Source organism: Heloderma suspectum, chromosome 5 (genome assembly GCF_057233095.1).
Source record: "Heloderma suspectum isolate Gila_16-S chromosome 5, 16-S_ref, whole genome shotgun sequence".
Taxonomy (NCBI): Eukaryota; Metazoa; Chordata; class Lepidosauria; order Squamata; family Helodermatidae; genus Heloderma; species Heloderma suspectum.
In genome coordinates, this window is record NC_139462.1 from 164,231,722 (window position 1) to 164,257,019 (window position 25,298).

The following is a 25,298-nucleotide window of genomic DNA, read 5'->3' on the forward strand; positions in this document are numbered from 1 at the left end:
AAGGAAACGGCAACCCACCCCAGTATTCTTGCCATGAAAACTAAATGGATCAGTACAACCAGAGATATGTCGGTATACCATCGGAAGATGGGACTCCCAGGTCGGAAGATGGTCAAAATGCTACTGGGGAGGAACAGAGGATAAGTTCAACTAGCCCCAGATGTGATGACACAGCTAGCTCAAAGCCGAAAGGACGGCTAGCAGCCGATAGTGCTGGTGGTGAACAACTAATCCGATGTTCTAAAGATCAACACACCATAGGAACCTGGAATGTAAGATCTATGAGCCAGGGCAAATTGGATGTGGTTATTGGGGAGATGTCAGGATTAAATATAGACATTTTGGGTGTCAGTGAACTGAAATGGACTGGAATGGGCCACTTCACATCAAATGACCACCAGATCTACTACTGTGGACAAGGGGACCACAGAAGAAATGGAGTAGCCTTCATAATTAATAATAAAGTGGCTAAAGCAGTGCTTGGATACAATCCAAAAAATGACAGAATGATCTCAATTCAAATTCAGGGTAAGCCATTTAACATCACAGTGATCCAAATATACGCCCCAACCACAGATGCTGAAAAAGCAGAAGTAGATCAGTTCTATGAGGATCTGCAGCACCTACTGGATAGTACACACACAAAAAAGATGTTATTTTCATTACAGGAGACTGGAATGCTAAGGTGGGTAGTCAAACGACACCTGGAATTACAGGCAAGCATGGTCTGGGAGAACAAAATGAAGCGGGACATAGGCTGATAGAATTTTGCCAAGACAACTCACTGTGCATAACAAACACTCTCTTCCAACAACCTAAGAGATGACTTTATACATGGACTTCACCAGATGGTCGACACCGAAATCAGATTGACTACATCCTTTGTAGCCAAAGGTGGCGAACATCTATGCAGTCGGTAAAAACAAGACCTGGAGCTGATTGTAGTTCAGATCACGAACTTCTTATTGCACAATTTAGAATCAGACTAAAAAGAATAGGGAAGACCCACAGATCAGTTAGATATGAGCTCACTAATATTCCTCATGAATATGCAGTGGAGGTGAAGAATAGATTTAAGGGACTAGATTTAGTAGATAGGGTCCCGGAAGAACTATGGACAGAAGTTCGCAACATTATTCAGGAGGCGGCAACAAACAACGTCCCAAAGAGAAAGAAAACCAAGAAGGCAAGATGGCTGTCTGCTGAGACACTGGAAGCAGCCCAAGAAAGAAGGAAAGCAAAAGGCAACAGTGATCGGGGGAGATATGCCCAATTAAATGCAAAATTCCAGAGGTTAGCCAGAAGAGATAAGGAATTATTTTTAAACAAGCAATGCGCGGAAGCAGAAGACGATAATAGAATAGGAAGGAAAAGAGACCTCTTCCAGAAAATTAGAAACATTGGAGGTAAATTCCAGGCAAAAATGGGAATGATCAAAAACGAAGATGGCAAGGACCTAACAGAAGCAGAAGAGATCAAGAAAAGGTGGCAAGAATATACGGAAGATCTGTATAGGAAGGATAATAATATCAGGGATAGATTTGACGGTGTGGTCAGTGAGCTAGAGCCAGACATCCTGAAGAGTGAGGTGGAATGGGCCTTAAGAAGCATTGCTAATAACAAGGCAGCAGGAGATGATGGTATCCCAGCTGAACGGTGTAAAATCTTGCAAGATGATGCTGTCAAGGTGATGCATGCCATATGCCAGCAAATTTGGAAAACACAAGAATGGCCAACAGATTGGAAAAAATCAACTTATATCTCCATACCAAAAAAGGGAAGCACCAAAGAATGTTCAAACTATCGAACAGTGGCACTTATTTCACATGCCAGTAAGGTAATGCTCAAGATCTTGCAAGGTAGACTCCAGCAATTCATGGAACGAGAATTGCCAGATGTACAAGCTGGGTTTAGAAAAGGCAGAGGAACTAGAGACCAAATTGCCAATATCCACTGGATAATGGAGAAAGCCAGGGAGTTTCAGAAAAACATCTACTTCTGTTTTATTGACTATTCTAAAGCCTTTGATTGTGTGGATCATAACAAATTGTGGCAAGTTCTTGGTGGGATGGGGATACCAAGTCATCTTGTCTGCCTCCTGAGGAATCTGTATAATGACCAAGTAGCAACGGTAAGAACAGACCACGGAACAACGGACTGGTTTAAGATTGGGTAAGGAGTACGGCAGGGTTGTATACTCTCACCCTACCTATTCAGCCTGTATGCAGGACACATCATGCGACGTGCTGGGCTTGATGAAGCCAAGGCTGGAGTTAAAATTGCTGGAAGAAACATTAACAATCTCCGATATGCAGATGATACCACTTTGATGGCTGAAAGCAAGGAGGAGCTGAGGAACCTCATGACGTGGGTGAAAGAAGAAAGTGCAAAAGCTGGGTTGCAGTTAAACCTCAAAAAAACCAAGATTATGGCAACCAGCTTGATTGATAACTGGTAAATAGAGGGACCCCTTCATGGATCACTGCCTTGTTGTGGCGAAGGGGCTTGCGTAACTCAGTGAAGCCATAAGCTATGCCGTGCAGGGCCACCCAAGACGGACAGGTCATGGCAGAGAGTTCTGACAAAATGTGGTCCACTGGAGAAGGAAATGGCAACCCACTCCAGTATTCTTGCCAAGAAAACCCCATGGAACGTATCACAAGGCTAAAAGAGATGACACCGGAAGATGAGCCCCTCAGGTCGGAAGGTGTCCAATATGCTACTGGGGAAGAGCAGAGGGTATTTCCAAGTAGCGCCAGAAAGAGTGAAGCGGCTGGGCCAAACCCGAAAGGACACTCAGCTGTGGATGTGTCTGGTGGTGAAAAGAAAATCCGATGCTGTAAAGAACAATATTGTTTAGGAACCTGGAATGTCAGATCAATGAATCAAAGTAAGCTGGAGGTGGTCAAACATGAGATGGCAAGATTGAACATCGACATCTTGGGAATCAGCGAACTAAAATGGACAGGCATGGGCGAATTTAATTCAGGTGACTATCATATCTACTATTGTGGGCAAGAATCCCTTAGAAGAAATGGAGTAGCACTCATAGTCAACAAAAGGGTGGGAAAAGCAGTACTGGGGTACAATCTTAAAAATGATAGAATGATCTCAGTACGAATCCAAGGCAAACCATTCAACATCACAGTAATTCAAGTCTATGCCCCAACCACGGAGGCCGAAGAAGCTGAGGTTGATCGGTTCTATGAAGACCTACAACACCTTCTAGAAATAACACCAAAAAAAGATGTCCTTAAATTAAAAGACGCTTGCTCCTTGGGAGGAAAGCTATGGCCAACCTAGACAGCATAGTAAGAAGCAGAGACATCACCTTGCCGACAAAGGTCCGTCTAATCAAAGCTATGGTTTTCCCAGGAGTAATGTATGGCTGTGAGAGCTGGACTATAAGGAAGGCTGAGCGCCGAAGAATTGATGCTTTCGAACTGTGGTGCTGGAGAAGACTCTTACGAGTCCCCTGGACTGCAAGGAGGTCAAATCAGTCAATCCTAAAGGAAATCAACCCTGAGTGCTCATTGGAAGGACAGATAATGAAGCTGAAGCTCCAATATTTTGGCCACCTAATGCGAAGAGAAAACTCTCTGGAAAAGACCCTGATGCTGGGAAAGACTGAAGGCAAAAGGAGAAGGGGACGGCAGAGGATGAGATGGCTAGATAGCATCACGGATGCAATGAATATGAACTTGAGCACGCTCCGGGAGAGAGCGCAGGACAGGAAGGCCTGGCGTGCTATGGTCCATGGGGTCACGAAGAGTCGGACACGACTGAACGACTGAACAACAACAACAAATAGAGGGAGAAAACGTGGAGGCAGTGACAGACTTTGTCTTTCTAGGCACAAAGATTACTGCAGACGCTGACTGCAGCCAGGAAATCAGAAGATGTTTACTTCTTGGGAGGAGAGCAATGACAAATCTTGATAAAATAGTGAAGAGCAGAGACATCACACTGACAACAAAGGTCCGCATAGTTAAAGCAATGGTATTCCCCGCAGTAACCTATGGCTGCGAGAGTTGGACCACAAGGAAGGCTGAGTGAAGGAAGATAGATGCTTTTGAACTGTGGTGCTGGAGGAAAATTCTGAGAGTGCCTTGGACTGCAAGAAGATCAAACCAGTCCATACTCCAGGAAATAAAGCCAGAATGCTCACTTGAGGGAAGGATATTAAAGGCAAAACTGAAGTACTTTGGCCACATAATGAGAAGACAGGATACCCTGGAGAAGGTGCTGATGCTAGGGAAAGTGGAAGGCCAAAGGAAGAGGGGCCGACCAAGGGCAAGATGGATGGATGATATTCTAGAGGTGACGGACTCGACCTTGGGGGAGCTGGGGGTGGCAACGGCCAACAGGAAGCTCTGGCGTGGGCTGGTCCATGAAGTCACGAAGAGTCGGAAGCGACTGAACGAATAAACAACAACAAAGAACCTCCTTAGAGAGTTGCACGCTCTCTGAGGCTTAAGAGGTTGCGCGCCTCTTAGGCAAGAACTCAACACAAAACAATCCTCAAGAAGTTGCGCCCTTCTTGGTCAAAACTTATTTATCCAAATGTGGTGCATTAAATGACAGTTAGTCCCTGTTTGTTGCTCAGCTCCAGAGCAATCTATACCGCAACTGGCCTACTGAGGCAACGGTGATACAGTGTCAGCCAGGCCCAAGCCTAAGCCTGCTGTCTTATATCCAAACCCAAACAGTAAGTATGACAGAACAAAGATAACTTCACCTTATCTAAGCCCCGGACAGTAAAATCCTTTCCCTGAATTCTATCCAACACATACTCACCACACGCTATCAAGTACTTGGCCAGAGCACTTAATACATGTCCTGTGGATCAAGGGTACTGTGGTATATGCACACACAAATGATCCAGATGCAACCATGCCCTTCCTGAACAATGGCAGATTCAGAGGTTTTATACCCTTTCCCCCTCGTTGGGGCCTATGGCATCAAAGAGGGGTTCAGTATGTTCTTTGTTGATCATACATCATGTTCCCAATTTCCAGAATTGACGTCTGTTGAAGACAGACTGCCACCTCCTTCCAACTCCCCAACATTTCCAAGGTTGTTTCTGTGGTCATAACATGCCGTCCTCCTTTATCAAAACATCTGCAGATACCACTCTTTTATTGGCTCATTTCCATCTTCTGTAACTGATACTTTGGCAATCTTCAGCATATGCCAGAGCACCCGCATGTGGACTTCTTGCAATAAAGCCATTCATTCTCCATTCACACCTCCCTTTCCTAACCTGGGCTACAATACTTCATATGCACATGACACGGAATGGTTAAAAGTTAACCTTTTCACATTCCATGATGTTCTCAATGTACACGTAAATGTTTGGGTTACAGGGTATATTAAGGATGTTTACAATTCATGTTACATTCAGGGTCAAACTTTGCATTCTATTTGCTTCACACCACATTTGTTACATTTCAAAAGAGGACAAGAGTTCCTTGTGATGTCTGAAGTCTACAAGGTTATCTACTAGGAGCAGAAAGAGAAGTTATAGAGAGAAGCAATCTTTATTGACAAAAATCAAGTATAGATGAATTTACGAAATGAGAGAAATTAATAAAAGTGATATTAAAAGTAAGATATAAACATAACTATTTAAGGGAAATATATGTGGATTTAAGGAGATATAGGGAAGATAACATGAAAAAATAGGAAAAATAAAATCACAGTGTCAGTAGGACTGCAGGTTTTTACTTTAATGTAAAGGCAGCCAACGTCTTCTGATTGTTAGCGCTAGGAGCCCTCTGTCTGAAAGCACTATCTCAGTGTGATGGCTGCCCTATTTCCACACCTTCCTAAGCCCTCATTTGCTGTTCTTTTAGACTCCTATGGTTCCTGAGACAGCAACTCAGGGGCCATACAAGAGATCACATCTCCCCCTCCAAAGTTGGGGAGCTCTCAAGAAGCAACCTCGAAGGGGGAGATCTGACCTCAGGTCCCCCCTACCCAACCTCACAGAAAGATCCATGGCCCTCACCCTTGTAATGTCAGAGACAGGGGAAAGGGGGCGGATCGGGGAAGCGGCACAGGCACATGGGGGAGGCATTGGATCCAAAGCTCTTCGTCCCAGCTGCTAACCATGGAAAAAGTTGATGCTAGTGCTGGAGCAAGCATAAAGAATTAGTGCGAGAGAAATAATTCTTTAAAAAATTCAGAGGAAAGGTAGTGAATGCCACTCCTCCGTTACGTTTGCCATGCCAGTAGAAGCACAGAAGGGCATTGGATATATCAGAGGTTCTGACATCAAAGCACTCCAAGTAGGCGTGTAAGGCTGCCCTGCTGAAGACTCAGCAATTAAACCGAGTTGCGGATGTCCAGTATTGGGGCACAGTTGTTGTTCAGTCGTGAAGTCGTGTCCGACTCTTCGTGACCCCAATTGGGGCACAGTACACACCAGCAAAGTGCCTGGCTCTGGTAAATGTTCATTCACTCATATTTTCGGCGTCACTTTCCAGGCCAGAGGACAAGCTGGAATGGAGGTACCAATTGGTTAAGGAAAGGCAACCTGCATATGGCCGTAGGCAGAAGCTTCTGAGGGTGCAACCCTATGCATGTTTAGGCAGAAAACTGTACTAGAACTCCCCGAATTCCCCCGCCACCACGGGAGTTCAAGGATGGTTTTCTGTCTAAACGTGCACGGGATTGCATTCTTAGTGTGCATACTCCTGGGCGTCGCCATACCATTCACAACCCGGGGGCTGCCCTGGGGAGAGGCTAGCACATTTGGGGCATTTCCGAGGAAAAAGACTACCAGGGGACAAGAGAGAGGTTTAACGAATAATTCATGGCGTGGAGAGAAAAGTGGCCAGCGCAGCCTCACCCAACCCGGCACCCTCCAGATGTATCGGACTACAACTCCCAGCATCCCCAGCCAGTCAAGGCTGCTCCGCAGGGACGACCTCCCCCCACCAGCAAGAGGCGCTAGCTTTCTTCCGCCTTCTTTTCCTGCGACGGGAGCCCTGGATATAGCCGCCGCTCTGCCCGCGGCGACTCCCGCTCTATGGTTCAGCGGGGATGAACCTTGCCCCTGGAAACGCCCCTTCGGCTGCAGAGCCCTCGCATAAGCGCCGCCTCCGTCCAGCGTGCTCACGGAGCTTGTAGGAACTGAGCGCACCCGGAACTTACGTTCGCGGACCGTGAGGGAAGGTTTTTTGGAGCGGACGGCCTTTTTCCCAACAGGGAGAGGGCCGTCTTCGGGAGGGGGCCATGCCCGGCGTGGGGCTGCTGTGTCGGTTGGGCTCGCGGCTGCTGTCCGGAGGCCTCCTCGGTTCAGTTCACGTGGCAGCGGAGGCTAGAGAGGCAGGACTTAGGAGCGGGTATGTGGGCGGTGGGCGCTTCCTCCAGTCCGATCGTTGTCTCTTTCTCTTCCCTCCTTGCATGTCGGTTAGGGTTGTGTGTGTCCCCTTCCCTTAACAGCGGCAGAAAAGGCAGAAATTCAGTAGCCGACTATTACCCCGTCTCTGCATGGTAAAGCTTTATCTGTTGAATTTCTGCCTTTAATAAAGGTTCTTGTCAAACTGCTTGAATCCCGATTGCTAGAGAGCACGCTGTTTCCGTTTGCGAGATGCTCCGGGGGTGATTGTGGTCCCCTCCTTCTCCAGCTGGTGGAGAGGGGATTGAAGGAAAGGCTTTGAATAGTGTTGGCTGATCAGCCCTTGACTGTGTATCAGTGCTGTCGCTCTACACAACTTCCACCTCTTCATGTTATAGGATTAATCTCTCCCCAGCTCTGCCCATGCTTATGCGTTTTGGCTTTATGGGGGGCGAGGGGGGGGAGAGAGAGAGAGAGAAAGGTTGTATGCACCTGTGATAGGGCTTCCCCAATCTGGTGCCCACCTGATGTTTTGGACTTCAGCTCCCATCAGCCCCAGCCCAAGCTGTGATAGGGAGTGTGGTTTTAATATACATATATAGCAGGAAACCCAACCAGAAACTTGACATTTGTACAAATATTTTTATGACAACGTAAACACATTTCAAACTGCACATTTATCTTCCTTGGCTTGCTAAAAGTGTGATGTGTGAAACAGACCTAAGATAAATGTTGTTGTATCAGCAGGTGCCGTGCAACTACACTGTATTGCTTATACTGGTCCTCGGGGCTGTTGACCTTAATAGGGCAGAGTTTTTCAATGAAATTGCACCTCAGGCTTACTAGATCTTCTGTATACCCATATACACTCCAAGGAACATAGTTGCCTGCATCCATGTGACCGACATTTTTCTGGTGCTGCTGCTTCCCCATTTGTCAATCCGCTAAACACACACCCTTCACCCATTCTCCTTTCTGGCTCACACACATTTTCTCTTCCCACATAACTTCATTCTCAGTTTACAGTAGCTGGGTCTGCAGCAGTTGGGCTCATGCAGCCGCATCTGTCCTTTCCCACAATGTTAATTGGGGCACAGTCTGCACAGTTTTGGAAGCTCTACCACAAGAGTAAAAATAAAACATGCAAAATATTATGTTACATTCCGTCACCACCCTGCTGCCCTTGCTAGCTTGTGAAGCACTGCAGTGTAATATTCTGGACGTACACCTAGGCAAGTCGGAGTATTTACTAATTATGCACCTGGCATCTCAGCTATGGTTTTCAAGGCTATCAGTTGAGTGATGCTTTAATGTCATTAAAATATCCCCAAGCCATCAATTTGTTATTGATGGCTTGGGGATATTTTAAAGGTAGAGGTCAGGGTTGCAGAACTGAAAGTGTGGAAATGTTACAGCATCTCATTTTCTAAACCATTTTTGCCTTCCATTTGTCAGGGGTCTGTGGTGTGTCATAGCTAGACATATTACTGACAATCCCACCTGGTGGGATGAGCACCTTTCAGAAGAAAATACCCAGTTCCTTAAGAAGTTTACAGCAGAAGAATTCAAAGCTCAAACAGCCAGTAAACTGTGTCCATTGAAAGATGAACCTTGGCCTTTGCACCCCTGGGAGCCAGGTTTGTAAATACTAGGAACACAAGCTAAAGCAAATGTATGTCTTTAGAAAGCGTAACTTTCATATGGTGTCTTAATTTGTTTATTCTTTTACTGTTTTACCTCTTATGCTGACCACTCCAAAATCTGTTTTGGATATGGAGTGGTATACAAATATTGTAAATAATAATACATTCAGAACAGTTCTTCACCTTCTGTTCTGATTCGTTAACTACAGATGTGTTTGAAACTAGTGGACTTGATCCAGTCTATAATGGGCATACCTCACATAGGACATGATGGATTTTGTTTCCTGTCTCCCCCACCCCGTGTGCGCGTGCGCACAAGTACTCAGCATGCTAAGCCACTGTGAGGAATGGGAAGCCTGCATATCTCTCATATTCCATCTAGCTTTTTGCTCCCCATCCCATTCAATACAGGAACTTCAGTTCCAAACTTTGATTTGCAAACCTTGACTGAACAGCTGGATGGGGATGTGTCCACAAGCCTCCTGCTCCCAGGTAATAGCCTGGTATGGTGCCTGAGCATGTATCTGTGTGTGCACACCAGGGAGGAGAGGAAGGAACAGGGCTCTGTTAATATTCCTTAGCATTCCTTCCATACACAGCTGCTGCACCCACAGTAGATTGGATTGAGCCCTTTGTTTTTAAAGTGTTACCTGCCATGAGCTCTTGGAATGCGTTAGACTAGACATTTAAGTAAATAAAAGATGACTGTGTTATAGTCCTTTTCTTTTACTTTTTCAAACAGGTTCCAAAAGAGTTGGTGTTGTTGCGGCAAAGTTGGGAATGATGCCATTATGGACCAAAAAGGGTGAAAAAATAGTTGTCACTTTACTTCATGTAAGACAAATAATATTCTGAACCTTCAAAATATAGTACTTTGTTGAAGAGAAGTAAAAGCATTATGTTTTCTAGATCTTATTTAGTATCATTTTATCTTTTATATATTTTAAGTTCTCTTATAGCATTTTTATCTTGCCTTTGTGACTAGTCTTAAACTGAGTCTAGAGTGTTGTGTGACTTTCTGAAGTCAAATGGATCTTAATTTGGATCTTGGCACACCTTCTATATTCTTGCCAATACAGTGTCTTCACTGTACTCCAGGGTTGTATGCCAGGGACCAGCATAGCATTGTGAATTTCTGTCATTTGCGTTTCCTTCATTTGTTGCAAGTGAACAGTCTGAAATGAAAAAAAGAAACAAACCTCTTTCATTTGACGACAGTCCTGTAGTACCTTGGACTAACTCAGGGGTGTAAAACCTCAGACTTGGGGGCTGAATCTTGCCCACCTAGGTTCCCAATCTAGCCCTCTGAAGTTCCCCAGATGGTCCTGTCCCCTTTCCCAAGGCCTCGCTCCTTTTCCTCCAACCACAGATTGTTTGGTGGTTTCCTGGCCTTTGTGCAGTTTTTTCCCCATTCTAAAAGGTCGAAATGTCTCTCCTAAAGCTTAGTTACTGGCAGTAAGAGCTCTAAGCTAAAATATGCTGGCATTTTGGGACCTGCCTGTTTTGCCTTTGGTCCTGCCCACCACTGGCATCTGGGCCCTGAGATCTTCTCCAGATTGGTTCAGCACCCCTGGACTAACCAATGTCATCTCTTACATGTAATAAATCGGGTTAGGAAGGCTCCAGGCTTGTGGAATCTAGTTTTCTTGTTTGCTAGAATCCTGAAGTCCACTAACCAGAGCCAAATGCAAAGTAGGGGCTAGGAATGGAGCCAGCAACAAAGTGGTGGCTCAGGGGTGAGAGCAAATTATTTTCTTCCCCCAGGAGCCATACCTTGGGATTACCTGCATATATAAGTACAAATCTACTTCTGAGTTACTTCACATCAGGGATTCTGGCAAAGGATCTTGCTAGCAGAACTGCACAAAGATGTATTCAAAGGCAACCAATTAATACTGAGATTTTATAAATGAAGAATATAAGAGGCTGAAACATAATGTGACTAGTACAAGGCCAGCCATAGCAGAGAGGTGTTGTAGGGGTCTTTCTTGTAATTTTAAAAAACAGCAAGTTTTGTCAGCACTCTTTTGCATAAAATCCCTTTTTACACTTGTGTAACACTGAGGTTCAGAGATGTACAACTTGCTGATGGATCATGCAAGTAAATATGTGTAGAACAGCAGCCTTTTTGTTGTTGCTGTTAAACAGCTGGAAGTCAGAAATCCTTGTTTATCTGCTGCAAATCACTTATAGATCTACCAGTGGTCTTCTACTCATCCTTGATCTAAAGGACTGCCTTCTTCCATGTTTAGACCCCCCCCCCCTTTAAGATATTCTTCAGAGGCCCTTCTCTGGGTCTCTGTGGCTGCTGAACTAGGGATCTTTTTTTTGGTGACACCCAAATTATGGAGCTCTCAACCAGGCATGTTTGCCTGGCACTCATCTTTCTTTAACCTTTTAGGCATCAAATGAAGTCTATGTTTGCTGGTATTTGAAAAGTTTATAGTCTCTTAGCAGATGTCTCTATTCCTTTTTTTAAAACCATTTTATCTGCTGTTTTATATCTGGCTGATTGTTTAGAATTGTATTTTATCATGTTGTAAGACACCTTGAGGCTGTATGACACAAAGTGGGGTATGAATAAATGGCAGCTTTTAATTTCTCATCAAATTACCTATGGGGCTGGTCTCAGAGAGTGGTGCTGGGGTTGCGCAGCTCACCACCCCAGCACTTGGGCTATGGGGTGCTGCAGGGCACTATTTTATCCCCAGTGCTATTCCACATCTATATGAAGTCACGGGGAACAGTCATCTGGGGATTTGGAGTGAGGTGTCATCAGTAGGTGTCATCAGAGAGCCAGTGTGGTGTAGTGGCAAGAGTGTTGGTCTAGGAGCTGGGAGATCCGGGTTCTAGTCCCCACTCAGCCATGGAAGCTCACTGGGTGACTTTGGGCCAGTCACAGACTCTCAGCCCAACCCACCTCACAGGGTTGTTGTTGTGAGGATAAAATGGAGAGGAGGAGGATAATGTCAGCCGCCTTGGGTTCCTTGCAAGAGGAAAAAAGGCGGGGTATAAATGCAATAAATAAATAAATAAATAAATCAGTATATAGATGGCACCCAGCTTTATTTTTCCATAACATTTGAATTAGATGTGGCTGTGCAGGCTCTGGACCAGGGCTTGGATGCCGTGGTGGGCTGGATGAGGACCAATCAACTGAGGTTGAATTCTAGCAAGACAGAAGTGTGGTGGGTGGGACGGCCTGGGAAATAGGTCAATTGCCTGTTTTGGATGAGGTTACATTTCTTCTGAAGGAGGAGGTGTGTAGTTTGGGGTTACTCCTGGATTCATCTTTGTCACTTGAGGCTCAGGTGACTTCAGTGGCTGGGAGTGCCTTTTACCAGCTTCTAGGAGTGCCTTTTACCAGCTTCAGCTGGTATGCCAACTGCGACTGTTCCTGAGCCATGATAGCTTAGCCACAGTTGTACAGGCACTGGTAACATCAAGATTGGATTACTGTAATGCGCTCTATGTGGGGCTACTGTTAGGCTTGGTCCTGCATGAGGCTGATGCAGAATGCAGCAGCGAGGCTGCTAACCGGGGCCTCCGTCTGACAGCAAGCTACATCCTTACTAAAAGAACTGCACTGGCTACCAGTAAGCTACTGGGCCAAGTTCAAGGTGTTGTAAGCATATCAAACCCTAAATAACTTTAGACCAGGTTATCTTAGGCCAGGTTATCTTAGGTCACCCTGTACGTACCTGTCTGAGCTTTTCAGTCATCAGAGGGAGAGCGCTTCTGGAGGTGCCACATGATCGCGAGGTTCACCTCAGGACCACCTGCAGTAGAGCATTTAGTGTTGCAGCACCTGCCCTCTGGAACCCTTTGCCAGTTTATATTAGACAGGCCCCACAGTTCTGACATTCAGGCATCTTCTTAAAACTTGGGTCTTTACACAGACTTTCCCTGAAGTGTGACTGGGCCAGCAATTTTATTATTTATTTATTTATTTATTACATTCCTGTACTGCCCAATAGCCGAAGCTCTCTGCGTGGTTCATGTAAATTAAAACCACAAAATACAGCTGTGGTTTGTAGCACACAGTGGAGTGTATGGTTTTGATTATTAATTTGTATTGTGTTTTTATTGCTATATTGTTTTTATGAGATTTATGTTATGTTCACCACTTTGATACATTGTGGAAAGCAGTATTTATAAAATGAGTAAACAATAAATAAATGATTAAAGGTTGCAGTACCATACAGTGTAGGTCTCTCTGTGTTGTTCAGTGGCGTCTTACAATGGTTTGTTACTGTTTGATCAATATATATGCATATATATATATACATACATATATACACACACACATACACACACACACATACACATATATATATATTCACATACATATGGGGTTTCAGAACTTTTTACCATTTTGAGTCATCTTTTGAAGGTTCAAGACTGCCATGTAGTAAAGCACGTACCAAAGGAGGAACTTGATGGAAAATATCATGGTCTAGTCGTTGGAGGAAAAAATGTGTCTCAGTTTCATGTAAGTCTATTATATTGCTTTTTGTGTGGAATATAAGTCTTCATTAAATGCTTCTCTAGCATGCATTGATAAGAGTTTTTAGGTGAGGTGCCTCTCTGTATATCTAAAAGCCTACCTTTTAAAAAAACCTTACATGTGCCTCTGTTGGTTATAATTTCTTGAAACTGATCTCTTCTTCCCCTTTACAAATATTTATCAAGGACAACTCATGAAGTGAAGGCAGGGGATTTTTGTATCCAGTATTCCTGTTTTAACACGGACAGTGTTCTTTTTATTTAATAGGATCAATTCTTTTGTGTTGCATGTATGAGGTTGTGCCTCCATCTGTCCACAGATCCCACCACATTTGTTTGTGCAAGAAGCTTTTACTGTCCTGTAAAAAGAACAGCATTTCTTACATGCACATCCAGCTTTCCCTTTGCAGAGTTATCTTCTATAAGGTTTCATTCAGGCACTGACCAAGTCATTCTCTGGACCTGATTAAACTGAGTGAAACTTGCTTCAAAGAAAATAATCAAAGGATTGGACTAAACTGTTCTAGATACTGTTGAGCAGATTAGTTCTTTTGCTGCATCAGTGATATATATTTGAATGAACAAACCTTCTTGCTATCTACTGGTCCAGGCACTGGGGTGTTCTCTAGGGCTGTGCATCCTTTGGTTCTAGATCTGAATCCTGAACTGAAGCAGGGTGCCTCGGCCTGAATCTGAGGCGAGTCAGGATTGGGCTGAAGCACTCTGAAGCGGGTTGGATCGATCTGAAGCATTTCAGGGCACTTTTGTCCCATCTGGACAGCTGCCTGCCAGCCACACAAGTCCCTTTCTCCTTACCTGGAGCCGTGGGGAGCACCCACAGCCATCAGCCTCTTTGAGGGAGTCGCCATTTTCTTTTAAAATTACAACTCTTCTTCTTCTTCCATAAATTAAGTCTTATGCAAATGGTATCCGTAAGACTGTCATGTATGCAATATTACAGTGTAAATGGCGACTCCCTCGAAGAGGCCGACGGCTGCGGGTGCTCGCCATGGGTCCAGGTAAAGAGCAGGGAACGGCTGGGCAGGGGCTCCCCAATTCAGCCTTTGGATCTTGCCTTGGATCTGGAGGCTGAAGCAGGTCAGCCCAGCTCCGAATCGGGCCGAGGCGGGTCAGGGCCAATTCAGAAGCTCTGCATTGGCCTGTGAAGCTGGTCAGGGGGTCTCTGCACAGCCTCTCCTCTCTATCTTCTAGGAGGCAGTTTCTTCTAAGAATGAAATTTGGCTGGGGACTGGACTGGGAGATGCTTCCCACTTCCCCTCTAGCGCCAATCTTCCTTTTGCGTTGGCAGTGAGTGACCACAGGTTAAGGTCTGGTTTTCCATGTTTAAATAGGTGTTTCTGTACAAGTTATTTTAACTGTATCTGTATTCATGCATTCCAGAGAATATGTGAGTGCTGAACGTGGCGGCAGGCCCCCATTGTTGTCCTGTGACCGGGCCCACCCCTTTATTCTCTGGCCTCACCACTCCACTTAACAGGGTCTGAAAGCAGGGGTCTAATCGTGTTCAACTGAACACAAGTAGAACCCTGTTCAGACCTCACCACGAGATTGGTGAATGAAGGGGCAGGGCCAGCGCACATGGGGAAGTTGGGGGTTGGCCCAGCATGTCCGTCCCCACTTTGAGCCCTAGCGTGTTCTTTGGAATGCATGTCCAGGGCTTGCGTATTCAGTTGAACCCATTTGATTCACTTATAATGGGACATAAAAATCTGCATTAGTTCTCGTGTTTTCCTGGAAGGATCTGAGGCATACTTCCTGGCTCTGATCTGGGCCTTTAACTGACACACAGAAAGTGTGGGTAAAACTTTTTGTGGCATAGAGGTAAAGTGATGGTTAAAGTTGCTAAATTTCTAGATATAAGGCTGCTCTTAAAGATACAGGAGCAAGCCCTGTAAAATGTCAACAGCCCTGCCTAGCACAGAGTTGTTACTGTTCTTGGGTTTTAAGTGGCATTACAGAGCATTCCTAGTCTATCTTCAGGCATGAAAATGTATCCACTCTTGGCCCAGAAACAGAAAAAAACATGTAACATGGCATCACACTCTGAACCCGCGTTCTACCTTGTCAGTTCATTGACATCCAGTATGCATGGAGAGAGTCCTGGGCTTAGACTGGGGAGACCTGGGTTCAAATCTCTGTTCAGCCACGAAGTTCAGTTTGTGAGTTTGGGCTTACCTAACTGCATTTTCTTATATAAAATGAAATAACCCCATATACACTGCTGAGCTCTTTGCAGAAGGTATGGGCTGCAGATGGACTTAATAAATAATTGTCATTGCCTTGAGCCCCAGTCTCTAGCTGAATCCCACTTTCCTCTGTGAATAAGCAAAGGGTAGTTAAACAGGGTTTCACAATATTGGGCAGTTATATAACAGAGCTTGTTGCATTGTACTTCTCCACCAAAGAGAAGAGGCTGTATTACCTGGAATTTGAGAAATTGGTCCATCAGTGAGTTAGGGGGCAATCCTATGTCCCTTAGACAGCAACTGGGGGACATAGGATTTTTCAGTTTCCTGGCTCCAAGCTCAGAGACAGGGCTCGGACCAGGAAACTGCGCTGTCCACCCTCTTCCCCTCATAGCCAGCGCAGAGACAACCACGCCAGCTGCCTCTCTGTGCTTGTAAAACGGATTGTGGAGACGAGGAGAAGGGGCCTTTTCCGAGGGAGGAGAGGAGACCGGGAGGGCATTCCTACGATCTTTCCTATGGCTGCCCCAGCCTTCTTCCCTCCTCCTCCCCAAAGCCTCTGCTAGATGGACAAAATCGCCTGTCTAGCTAAAATGCAGAGATCCAGGCATGAGGCACCTCCCTCTCTGCATTAGATACTCATAAGCCTCCAAATTTGCACCCTTAACATACAGCATTTTCTGTTAAACCAAAGTAGGTTGCTTTGCCTAGATCAGGGGTTGGCAACTTATGGTCCTCCAAATGTTTTGGCATATGACTCCCATCAACTAGCACAGGCAATGGTGAGAATTTGTGGGAGGTGTAAGCCAAAATGTCTGGAGGGCCACACGTTTGCCCATCCCTGGCCTTGGTTTTAGCATCTGTTCCCATTTGCAAGCTGAACTTCCAGTTTCATCAACATGAAATTTTTATCTCTGTTTAATGTTCGTTACTTCTGTAATGTCTTGCACATGTGAAAACAGTGTGGTGTAGTGGGGAGAGTGTTGGACTGGGAGCTGGGAGATCCAGGTTCTAGTCCCCACTTGGCCATGGAACCTCACTGGGTGTCTTTGGGCCAGTCACAGATTCAGCCCATCCTACCTCACAGGGTTGGTGTTGTGAGAATAAAATGGAGTGGTGGAGGATAATGTAAGCCACCTTAGGTTCCTTGCTAGAGGAGAAAAGGCAGGATATAAATGCGATACATACATACATACATACATACATACATACATACATACAGCTCTTCAGATGTAACAGTGCTCCAGTTTGAAAAAGAACAGCATGTTTTTGTTTACAGATAGTTGACTTCAGTCTTAAAATCAATGATATAACAAATTCATGAAAATCTTTTGTGGGGGCAGGGGGTTTATTTAAATGCCTGTGGCCTGAAATCATGTTATGTTATGTCATGTCAACTTGCAAATACTAGGTGTAGAACTAAGGATGTATGTACTTTTCACTCATTGGTTCCAAGAGAGAACAGTATGTGACAGCCAACTGTACCTAGTCTCAGGCTGCATAATTTGTGATCTCTCATTCCCTTACAACTTGCTCTACTAGATGCATAATCAAACCGCTGCCTGTTGTAGAACATTAGCTGTTCATCATATCCACCCTGGAAACTTTTGAAGGGCAGAATAACTAATAATTTAATAGAGGAATACTAACTCAGATATATGCATTATTTTGGACCAAAAAGGGGCCATAACTGCTCTGCTGTCACAGCTTTGGGAAATACCTGAACGTGCAGGAGATGTTGCTGAAACTGGTATCCTACAAGTAGCTGCCAATAGGTAGCTTGTTGAGTGGGATCCATGCTCGATACCTACAGCCACCCAAATTCCTGTTGGCAACATCCAGAGATAAATCCCTCCTTAAATTAACAAAGGACTGTGGCCAAGACTGTTGTGCATCTGGGAGACAGATCTTTCATATCCTAGCCCGTTAGATAAATGTTATATGATAGTGAAGTGCACACATATCCTAATTTGAAATAGCTTGTAATTCTGCTTTTACAGGTGGTTCTTCAAATGTGTGTACTGGATAATATGTTCAATGCACTCCCTGGTATAGTCTATATATTTCCAGAAATTAAAATGCCTACCTATGCCATCCTCTATCAAACATCTTGATGAGATTTTCCTTAATGTGTTTAAAAAATGTGGAAAGCTGGAGTCAGATATTTGGAGGCAAAGCAGCTAAAAAGTAATTCTATCTGTCTTGACTACCTTTTCATCTCCTCGCTTATTATTGATTATTGTAACCCTCCTCAGATTGCATTATATCTATCTATTATTTTCTGACCTAAAACAGGATTCCTGTATACCAGATATAAAGTATTTTCATGTGTAGATGTGCTGTAAGATACCACATTTTGCATTTCAGAGTTGGTACTAGACAAGCACCTTAACTTTCTATCTAAATATACATTTACATTTGTGAAAGTCTTCTCCTAGAGATAGCCCACATTTTATTGTACAAACCATGGGCGGGGAACCTGCACCCTGATTCCCTCCAGCCCATCACATGCTGCTTCCTACTCTGGGCAGACGGTGGGACAGTGTCCAGTTGCGTGGGGAAATGCCAGCACCGAAAGGAAGTGGAGACCACAACAAGAAGGTGTGGTGATAGCTGCCATTTTGCTCCCTTCACTTTTCCCTCACCAGCTGGAGTGTGCACCTGGTGCTGCTGCTGTTCCTGAAGCCAGCTTGGAGGAGACAGGAAGGACAGCAAGCAAAGGAGCCAGTGTGGTGTAGTGGCTAGAGTGCTGGACTGGGAGTCGGGAGATCTGGGTTCTAGTCCCCACTCAGCTAACTAACTAACTATGGCTGTACTCTCTGCTGTCTCCCTCAGTAAAGCACCACTGCCACCTGCAGCTGGTGAGGTGGAGGAGGCAGCGGCACACAGCGCATTCCAATTGCCTTGACCAGGCCAGCATGAGAACCAGCAAAGAAACAAATACGGCAACAGTGAGCTCTAAGCCGTATTGTTAGAGCAGCTCTGGGTTTGGGCTGACAGGAAGCTTCTTCTCCACAGAGATTTTCCAGAGCAGAAGGGAGGGGGTGAGATGGCAGAGAGGAGAGGAAGGGTGGCATCGAAATAGCGTGACAGCCTAAGGAGATCTTTGAAGGTACGGATTGGGCTAGCCAACAGCCAACCCTGTCTGGGCTTTCAAAAGTGCCCTTGGGTCATTAACCTACAGAAAAAAATCAGACCCCCAGTTTATTATGAAGCAACAACTGATTTTTTTTTCTGTGGGTAAATGCCTTTGTTCCCCACCCCGTGGTATAAACTTGAACACTCCTGTCCTAGATGCATTTTTAAACCAAATTCCATTGATTTCCAGTGCTGATTTCTGAGCATGTGAGAGAGAATCTCATGAATGCAACAGTTAAAACTTACTTTAGCCCTGGTTTCACGGCACAGAATTGTAAGGGTTTCCTGGTATTTCATAATTTATGCACAAAATAATTAGCAATCTGCACATTTTTGAGTGATGCTCTATCACCTCAAAATTGTCTTGATGGATTCATTTAAAAGTTCAGGCAGACATTTTCACTGGGAAAAGGAAAATTGCAGATAACTTCCACAACACTGACCACCTTACAGATGGTGATTATCCAAGTGTGTCGCTGCTGTCAGTCACATAAATTGCTTTCTAGGGGGATCCATTTTAAGTACGAAATTCAGCTATACAGCTTCTTGCATTTGCAGTTTTCATTCATTTAGCTTCCATTTAGTTAATATGTTGAGAGGGAAACTCAAGGACAGTTCCTTTAATCCACCATAAACTATTTATAAACTGGTTTTTCTCTGTGTTTGGTTAATAATGAAAACTCCTTTTATTAACGATTAGTCTTTCAGAATATGTTGAATTGAAATTAAAAATGTGAAAGAATGTGTACTTTCACCTTTTTTGTTCTCACTGTGCAGCTGTGATTCTGTCCAGATCTTTCTGCCTTAGCAACCTTTTAGAACATTAGGGTTCGTATAATACTTTTTTGGGGATGAGGAGCTGATTGGAAACCCTGTAGTACCCTGCTTGTGCAGCCCTCAGCTTCACATGCTTCCATCCTGCTTCTTCCAGTGCAGCTTTGAGGAGGAGATGGGAAACTTTTAGTCACCTTGAGGGAAAGGCAGGATAATTACACTTTAACAAAATTGATATAGTGACTTTGTGGACTTAGTATTATTATTATTACATAATTACATTTATATCCTGCCTGTTTTCCTCTACTTTGGTCTGATTAATCTATCCACAACTGATAGAAAAGGAATTTGTTTTAAGTATTTTCTGTAGCTGCCAGATTTCTAAATAGATTATTAGAATCCATCCATGTACAGAAAACAGAAGTTAACACTGCTAATTTTTTGTCAGCTTTTTACCCGTTAAACTGTTATGTTGCACACAAGCTGGTGCAACTAACTGAGAAGGGATCGTTTGCCATGGCATCCAAATGTGGGGTGTTGGTTTGTTGCTCCTAAACAAGTCAGGGTTGGTAAACCAGCAACAAACCCTGGCTTCTTGCTGGTTTTCAATCCTGGCTTGTTTGGAAGCAGCAAACCAGGATCCTAATTTCAGATGTCACAAGAAGCTATCCTTTCCTGATTAGTTTTACCCACTTGTACAAAGGGAGAAGTGAAGAAGGAGCAAGAGGGCTGATTTCACCAGCACAGTGTTCATTCACAGTAAGCCAGGAAAAATCAGGAATCCTGGTTTATGTGTGAACATGGCCACTGTCAGAAATCCATGTCTCCATCATAGAATAACAACTCTCAATTTTCCATTGAGAGAGGAAATACCTATTAAACCAGTTTCAAGTCTGTAGTATAGATATGCCTTAAGTGCACAGTTGTCTGGGCCGTGGTTAAACACTGTAATTTATACCTCTTTGCATTTAGACTAGAAAATGAACTAAATTTTTGTGATAAGGAAATGAAGGCTGCAATCCTATATACGCTTACTGCACCTTGGGAGTAAGGTGCAGTAAAACCAATAGAACTTTGTTCTGGGTAGACATAGATAGGATTGTGCTTTAAAACTATTACAAGCCATGATATGCGCGTTGTTTGGCAAAGTCTCTCTTTAACCTTTATCACAAATGCAAATCCTTAAAAAAAATTACAGTATTGTCTGGTATTTCAAAGTATTGTTTAAAAGATTTTTAAGTTCAAGCTCTAAATTCCTTATATTTCACCGGTTTTGTTATGTGTCATGTTTCTTCCAGAAAGGGGTGTCTCCAATGGAGATGTACAGAGAAATTGGCATTCCGCCAAAGCAGAAAATTACAACATTTAGAGTGTCGCATAATGCTGTCATTAAGCCAGGTAATTTTTGCAAAATGGAGGATCTTGAATATAATTTTGCATAATATTCCATCTTTTTAAATCAAAGCCATTGTGCAGAGATGTAAAAGTGTGCTGATACATTTTAATATCATGTCATTAAAAAAAAAAATCCCATGTATGTAAAAGGTCGGAATTCAAAACTGCTCATTTTCTGTGGGAGGGTAACGTTGTTTTCTTGTATGTTGGCTACCTTTTTTTTAAAGCTTTGAGATGAAGTTTTTAAAAATAATTTAATAAGCTGGCCAAATAGCAGATTATTGTAAGAACTTACTTATTTTATACAAGACTCATAAAGTGAGTCAAAACATTTGTGAGTTTCATTGACTAGTATTAATCCTCTCCTGTAGTTTGAAAACTTACATTTAACAACCAAGCTTTATCCTGTAGGAGTTTCCTGTGTATTGTTTATCTGGTATGTGCATTTCCCTTTTCATCAAGAAATGTATTGAATTGCAGAGGTGTAATGTGTTAATACCATCTCACCCAGTATTTTAAATTAACACTATGACTGGTTTGGAGTCTTCCATTTCATTATAAAGTATGTGCGGTGGTAGAGAGAATGTCAGAAAGTCTTTCTAAATGCATCAACTTTTGTTTCCAAATACATTTCTCTTCCGATGTTGCTTTTTTTTTTTTTAAGACTTTTGAGAATATAGTTAGGCCATGTTGTTCTTCCCCGATGAATTACAATATCAGCAATTTAGGGTGAAATCCTGTGCCTGATTAGACAGGAAAAGTCCTACAACTCCCAGGGCATTGTAGGACTCTTTTCTGTCTAAAGATGCATGGGATTCAACCCTTCGAAAATTAGTCTGTTCTTATGTGCAGTTATGTGACTGGGGAGATGGGATTGAAGGGAAAAAGGCAGACAACTTGGAAAATTAATCATAGGTGTTTAGAATGGGGTTGGTCTGTGTGTGTGTGTGTGTATAATTTGCTACTAAACTTACAACAGCTATTTTGTATATTAAAACGTTAGCTGTATTCACATGGTGTGATAAACCATGGTTGATCGTGATGTGCAATGAGCAGCATATGCCCTCACTTTCCTCTCCTCCTCCCTCATTGCCAAGAGGAGTTCAGAAGCTTTCACTTCTGCGTTTAGTTAACCACAGCTTCCTGTGTTATCCAAACTGGGCGTTGTGATTAGCATTAACTAGTGTTGGATTCAAACAAGCTGCCTTCATAACCCACTTTTTGAAGTTGGCTTGTTTTGAATCTGCACATAGTTAATGTTAACCACAATTTGTTGCTCCAAAGAACATGACAAATTACAGTTAACTGAAAACAAAATCTTCCAAACCCCTTCTGGCTGTGTGGGATGGGGGTGGGGGGAGTATACAACCCCAAGGCTCATTGGTTTATCATGACAAGTGAGCATGGCCATTGTCTATCTCTAGCATCTCACAGAAAGAACAACATACTGCACCTTTATCTCTTGTGTTGCGTTGGAATTGGCAGGTGTTCTTGGCTTATACACTTTTCTCTATGAGCATTAGTTATAATGTGCATATATAACACAGTATTTCCAAGTAATTTGGCAGCAGTTCACTTGATTCGAATGTCTCCTCCTTCACAGTCTTAAAACAAATAGACTGGGGCTAATTGTTTGTTTATTGGCTTAATTACATTCTTCACCTGTTTTAAGGTACTCCCCTGTATGCAGCTCACTTCCGCCCCGGACAGTATGTGGACGTCACTGCAAAAACGTAAGTTCCATCCCATAGCCATTTATGTATTAGGATGTTTTTAACTACAGAATGATCGGTAGTCTTTGTTGCATGTTTTTGGTGCTTTTATTCAAGGTGCTTTTCAGGTGAACCTCACAAAGTGGTTTACATAAAAATATTAAAACAAAAAGCAGCAATAAAACTACAGGAATAAAATAGTCAGGACTGCTCCTTCCATTAGGTCGAGTGAGGTGGTTGCCTCAGGTGGCAGTTGCTGCAAGGCAGAAGCACGATCTTGCCAGAGAGAGCCGTGGGTAGGGATGCACGAAAGTCACTTACCTTTCCACGGATTATGTTGATGGGGGGGAGGCGTTCCGTCCCTCCCCCCAGAATCCTCGACGGGGGGGAGGCGATCTGTTCCTCCCCCCCGGAATCCTCCACAGCTGGCTGTGCTGTGTGGAGCAGCCGGCCAGGCCCAGGCCAGAGCCGTCCGCAGCCGGATTTCCGGCTGCAGAGGGCTCTGAGTAAAAAAAACAAAAACAAAACTGTGTACGCAAATGGCAGCAGCTACAGCCACCATTTGCATTCCTTATTTTTGGCTGTCTTAGTCTACGTAAATATTTACGTAGACTATGACGGCGAAAATAAAGCGGAATGCAAATAGCGTAGCAGGCGCTATTGGCGTCCCTTTTTGATTCACCGTTTTAGCCTACGTAAATATTTACGTAGGCTAAAATGGCGAATCAAAAAGGGACGCGAATAGCTCCCGCTACGCTATTTGCATTCCCCTTTATTTTCGCCGTCATAGTCTACGTAAATATTTACGTAGACTAAGACGGCCAAAAATAAGGAACGCAAATGGCGGCAGCCATAGCTGCCGCCATTTGCGTACGCGGTTTTTTGTTTGTTTGTTTGTTTGTTTTTACCCAGCCACAGCCAAATCTTTACATAGCCGATCGCGTCTTGTAAAAAAAAAAAACAACGACAAGACTGCAAATGGCAGCGGCGGCAGCCGGTCGGAAGACCAGCCGCCGCCCAGAACATCCGCCCCAGGTAAGTCTCGTCCCGGGGGGGATCCACGGGGGGGTGGGGGGTGGCAGGCCATTCCACCATGGAGTTCAGGGGGCCGAATGCGCTGGCATTCGGCTTCACTGAGATCCATGGCGGAATTCTCTGACATCCCTAGCCGTGGGCCAGGCAATCTGTCCACCTAAACTAGCCTGCTGCCTTCAGGTGTGGTGGAGGATACTGTTGCATTGGCAGCATTGAAGAGAGATTCAGCTACCAGTCAGCGGCTGCACATGGAGTGAGAGGGGGCACCATCTTGTCCTTCGCTTCAGGTCTTGGGCCTTTCCTGAAAATAGTAACACTACAGGAAAGAATGCTTTTAAAAAGCCAAATCTTTCCTCCCCTCAGGGCAAGATGTAGTCCTGTGGTGGCTGTTGAAACATTAGGAGCTAGGTGGTGATTCTGGGCAGTTCCTCAGGTTCACTATCCTCCCGCCCTCCCTCCCTCCCTCCCTCTCGTTATGTGATACATTATCTCTCAAATTATGAATTTCATTTGCAGTTTCCCTCATTCTTGAATAATTATAATGTAGCTACTGTTTAACTACGTAGCCTAAAGTATTTATTAAATTGTTGATGATTTGTTAATGAAATTCTCCTTTTGCACACTTTTAGCAGATAACTTCTATGGGGCATCCAATGAATAGCAATTCTGGATGCAGTGATTGGAAGATTAATATAATACCAGATGGATATAGAAAGGGTTGCCATTTCTGAATTCAGACAAAAGATACAAACTGGTATCTGAGTAAGAGATACGGACATGGGGGGAGCCTATTTCCATGTTTCACTGCAGCGCTTCCCACTGCTCAGCATAAAAGCCTGTTTTGGGTTTTAAAAGCAACACATCTGTTCGGTTGTGATAGCTTCTACAGTGAAAGCAAAACTCTAGCTGTTTATGTTGCTTTCTCCTGAATGTGCACATCCCTTTAGTCCATATCCTCTCCTTATATAGAGTTGATGTTATTTTCATTGTAGTGGTGTCTGGGCGTGCGTGTGTTTCATCCCACCCATTCTCCTTTTTTGCCCATTATGCCCAGGCAAGAAACAAACATCCCTATCCATTTCTACCATGTTTGGTTCCTTTTAATTTCTTCATAATATAAGAGAGCTCAAAGGCCACATGAACACTGGCTTTGAATTTATGGCATTCAGCGTATTCATAAGAGCAGCAGAGGTTATGCACCATAGTAATAGGCTGCAATCTATAGTGTATTAAATGCTGGAAACTTTCCCTTGTAGTATACTTGGAGCTTGTTAAAACTTGAAGGAGGCATGGAAAGAAAAATTGTTCCCAGAGTACTGCCTCTTATATGTATACAATTTGTTGTGATGAAATTGCTTTTCGATTTTTATCCCTTGAAAAGCACTATTTATGGCCAGGTGGATAATTCCCAGCTTTCTTCTCTTTTTTAAAAAGGGCCATCAAGATGAAATGTTGAAGTGGACACTTAGTCCTGTGACACCAGGGATTACACTGGTTGATTAAAGTTGACAGAGCTATTTTCTTTGAAGTTTGGTGCCTTCAG

The 25,298-nt window shown here is 43.9% G+C and overlaps 1 protein-coding gene across 1 annotated transcript in view; it reads left to right on the plus strand.

The window, feature by feature from the left end:
• The first annotated feature begins 7,162 nt into the window (after nt 1–7,162).
• Nucleotides 7,163–25,298, plus strand: part of MRPL3 (mitochondrial ribosomal protein L3) — a 34,823-nt gene continuing 16,687 nt past the window's right edge. The window contains exons 1-6 of the mRNA XM_084858183.1: nt 7,163–7,349; nt 8,801–8,982; nt 9,731–9,822; nt 13,382–13,480; nt 20,912–21,011; nt 22,681–22,741. Of these exons, the coding sequence (XP_084714309.1) occupies nt 7,240–7,349; nt 8,801–8,982; nt 9,731–9,822; nt 13,382–13,480; nt 20,912–21,011; nt 22,681–22,741 (644 nt within the window). The 5' untranslated portion in view covers nt 7,163–7,239. The remainder of the gene's footprint in view (nt 7,350–8,800; nt 8,983–9,730; nt 9,823–13,381; nt 13,481–20,911; nt 21,012–22,680; nt 22,742–25,298) is intronic.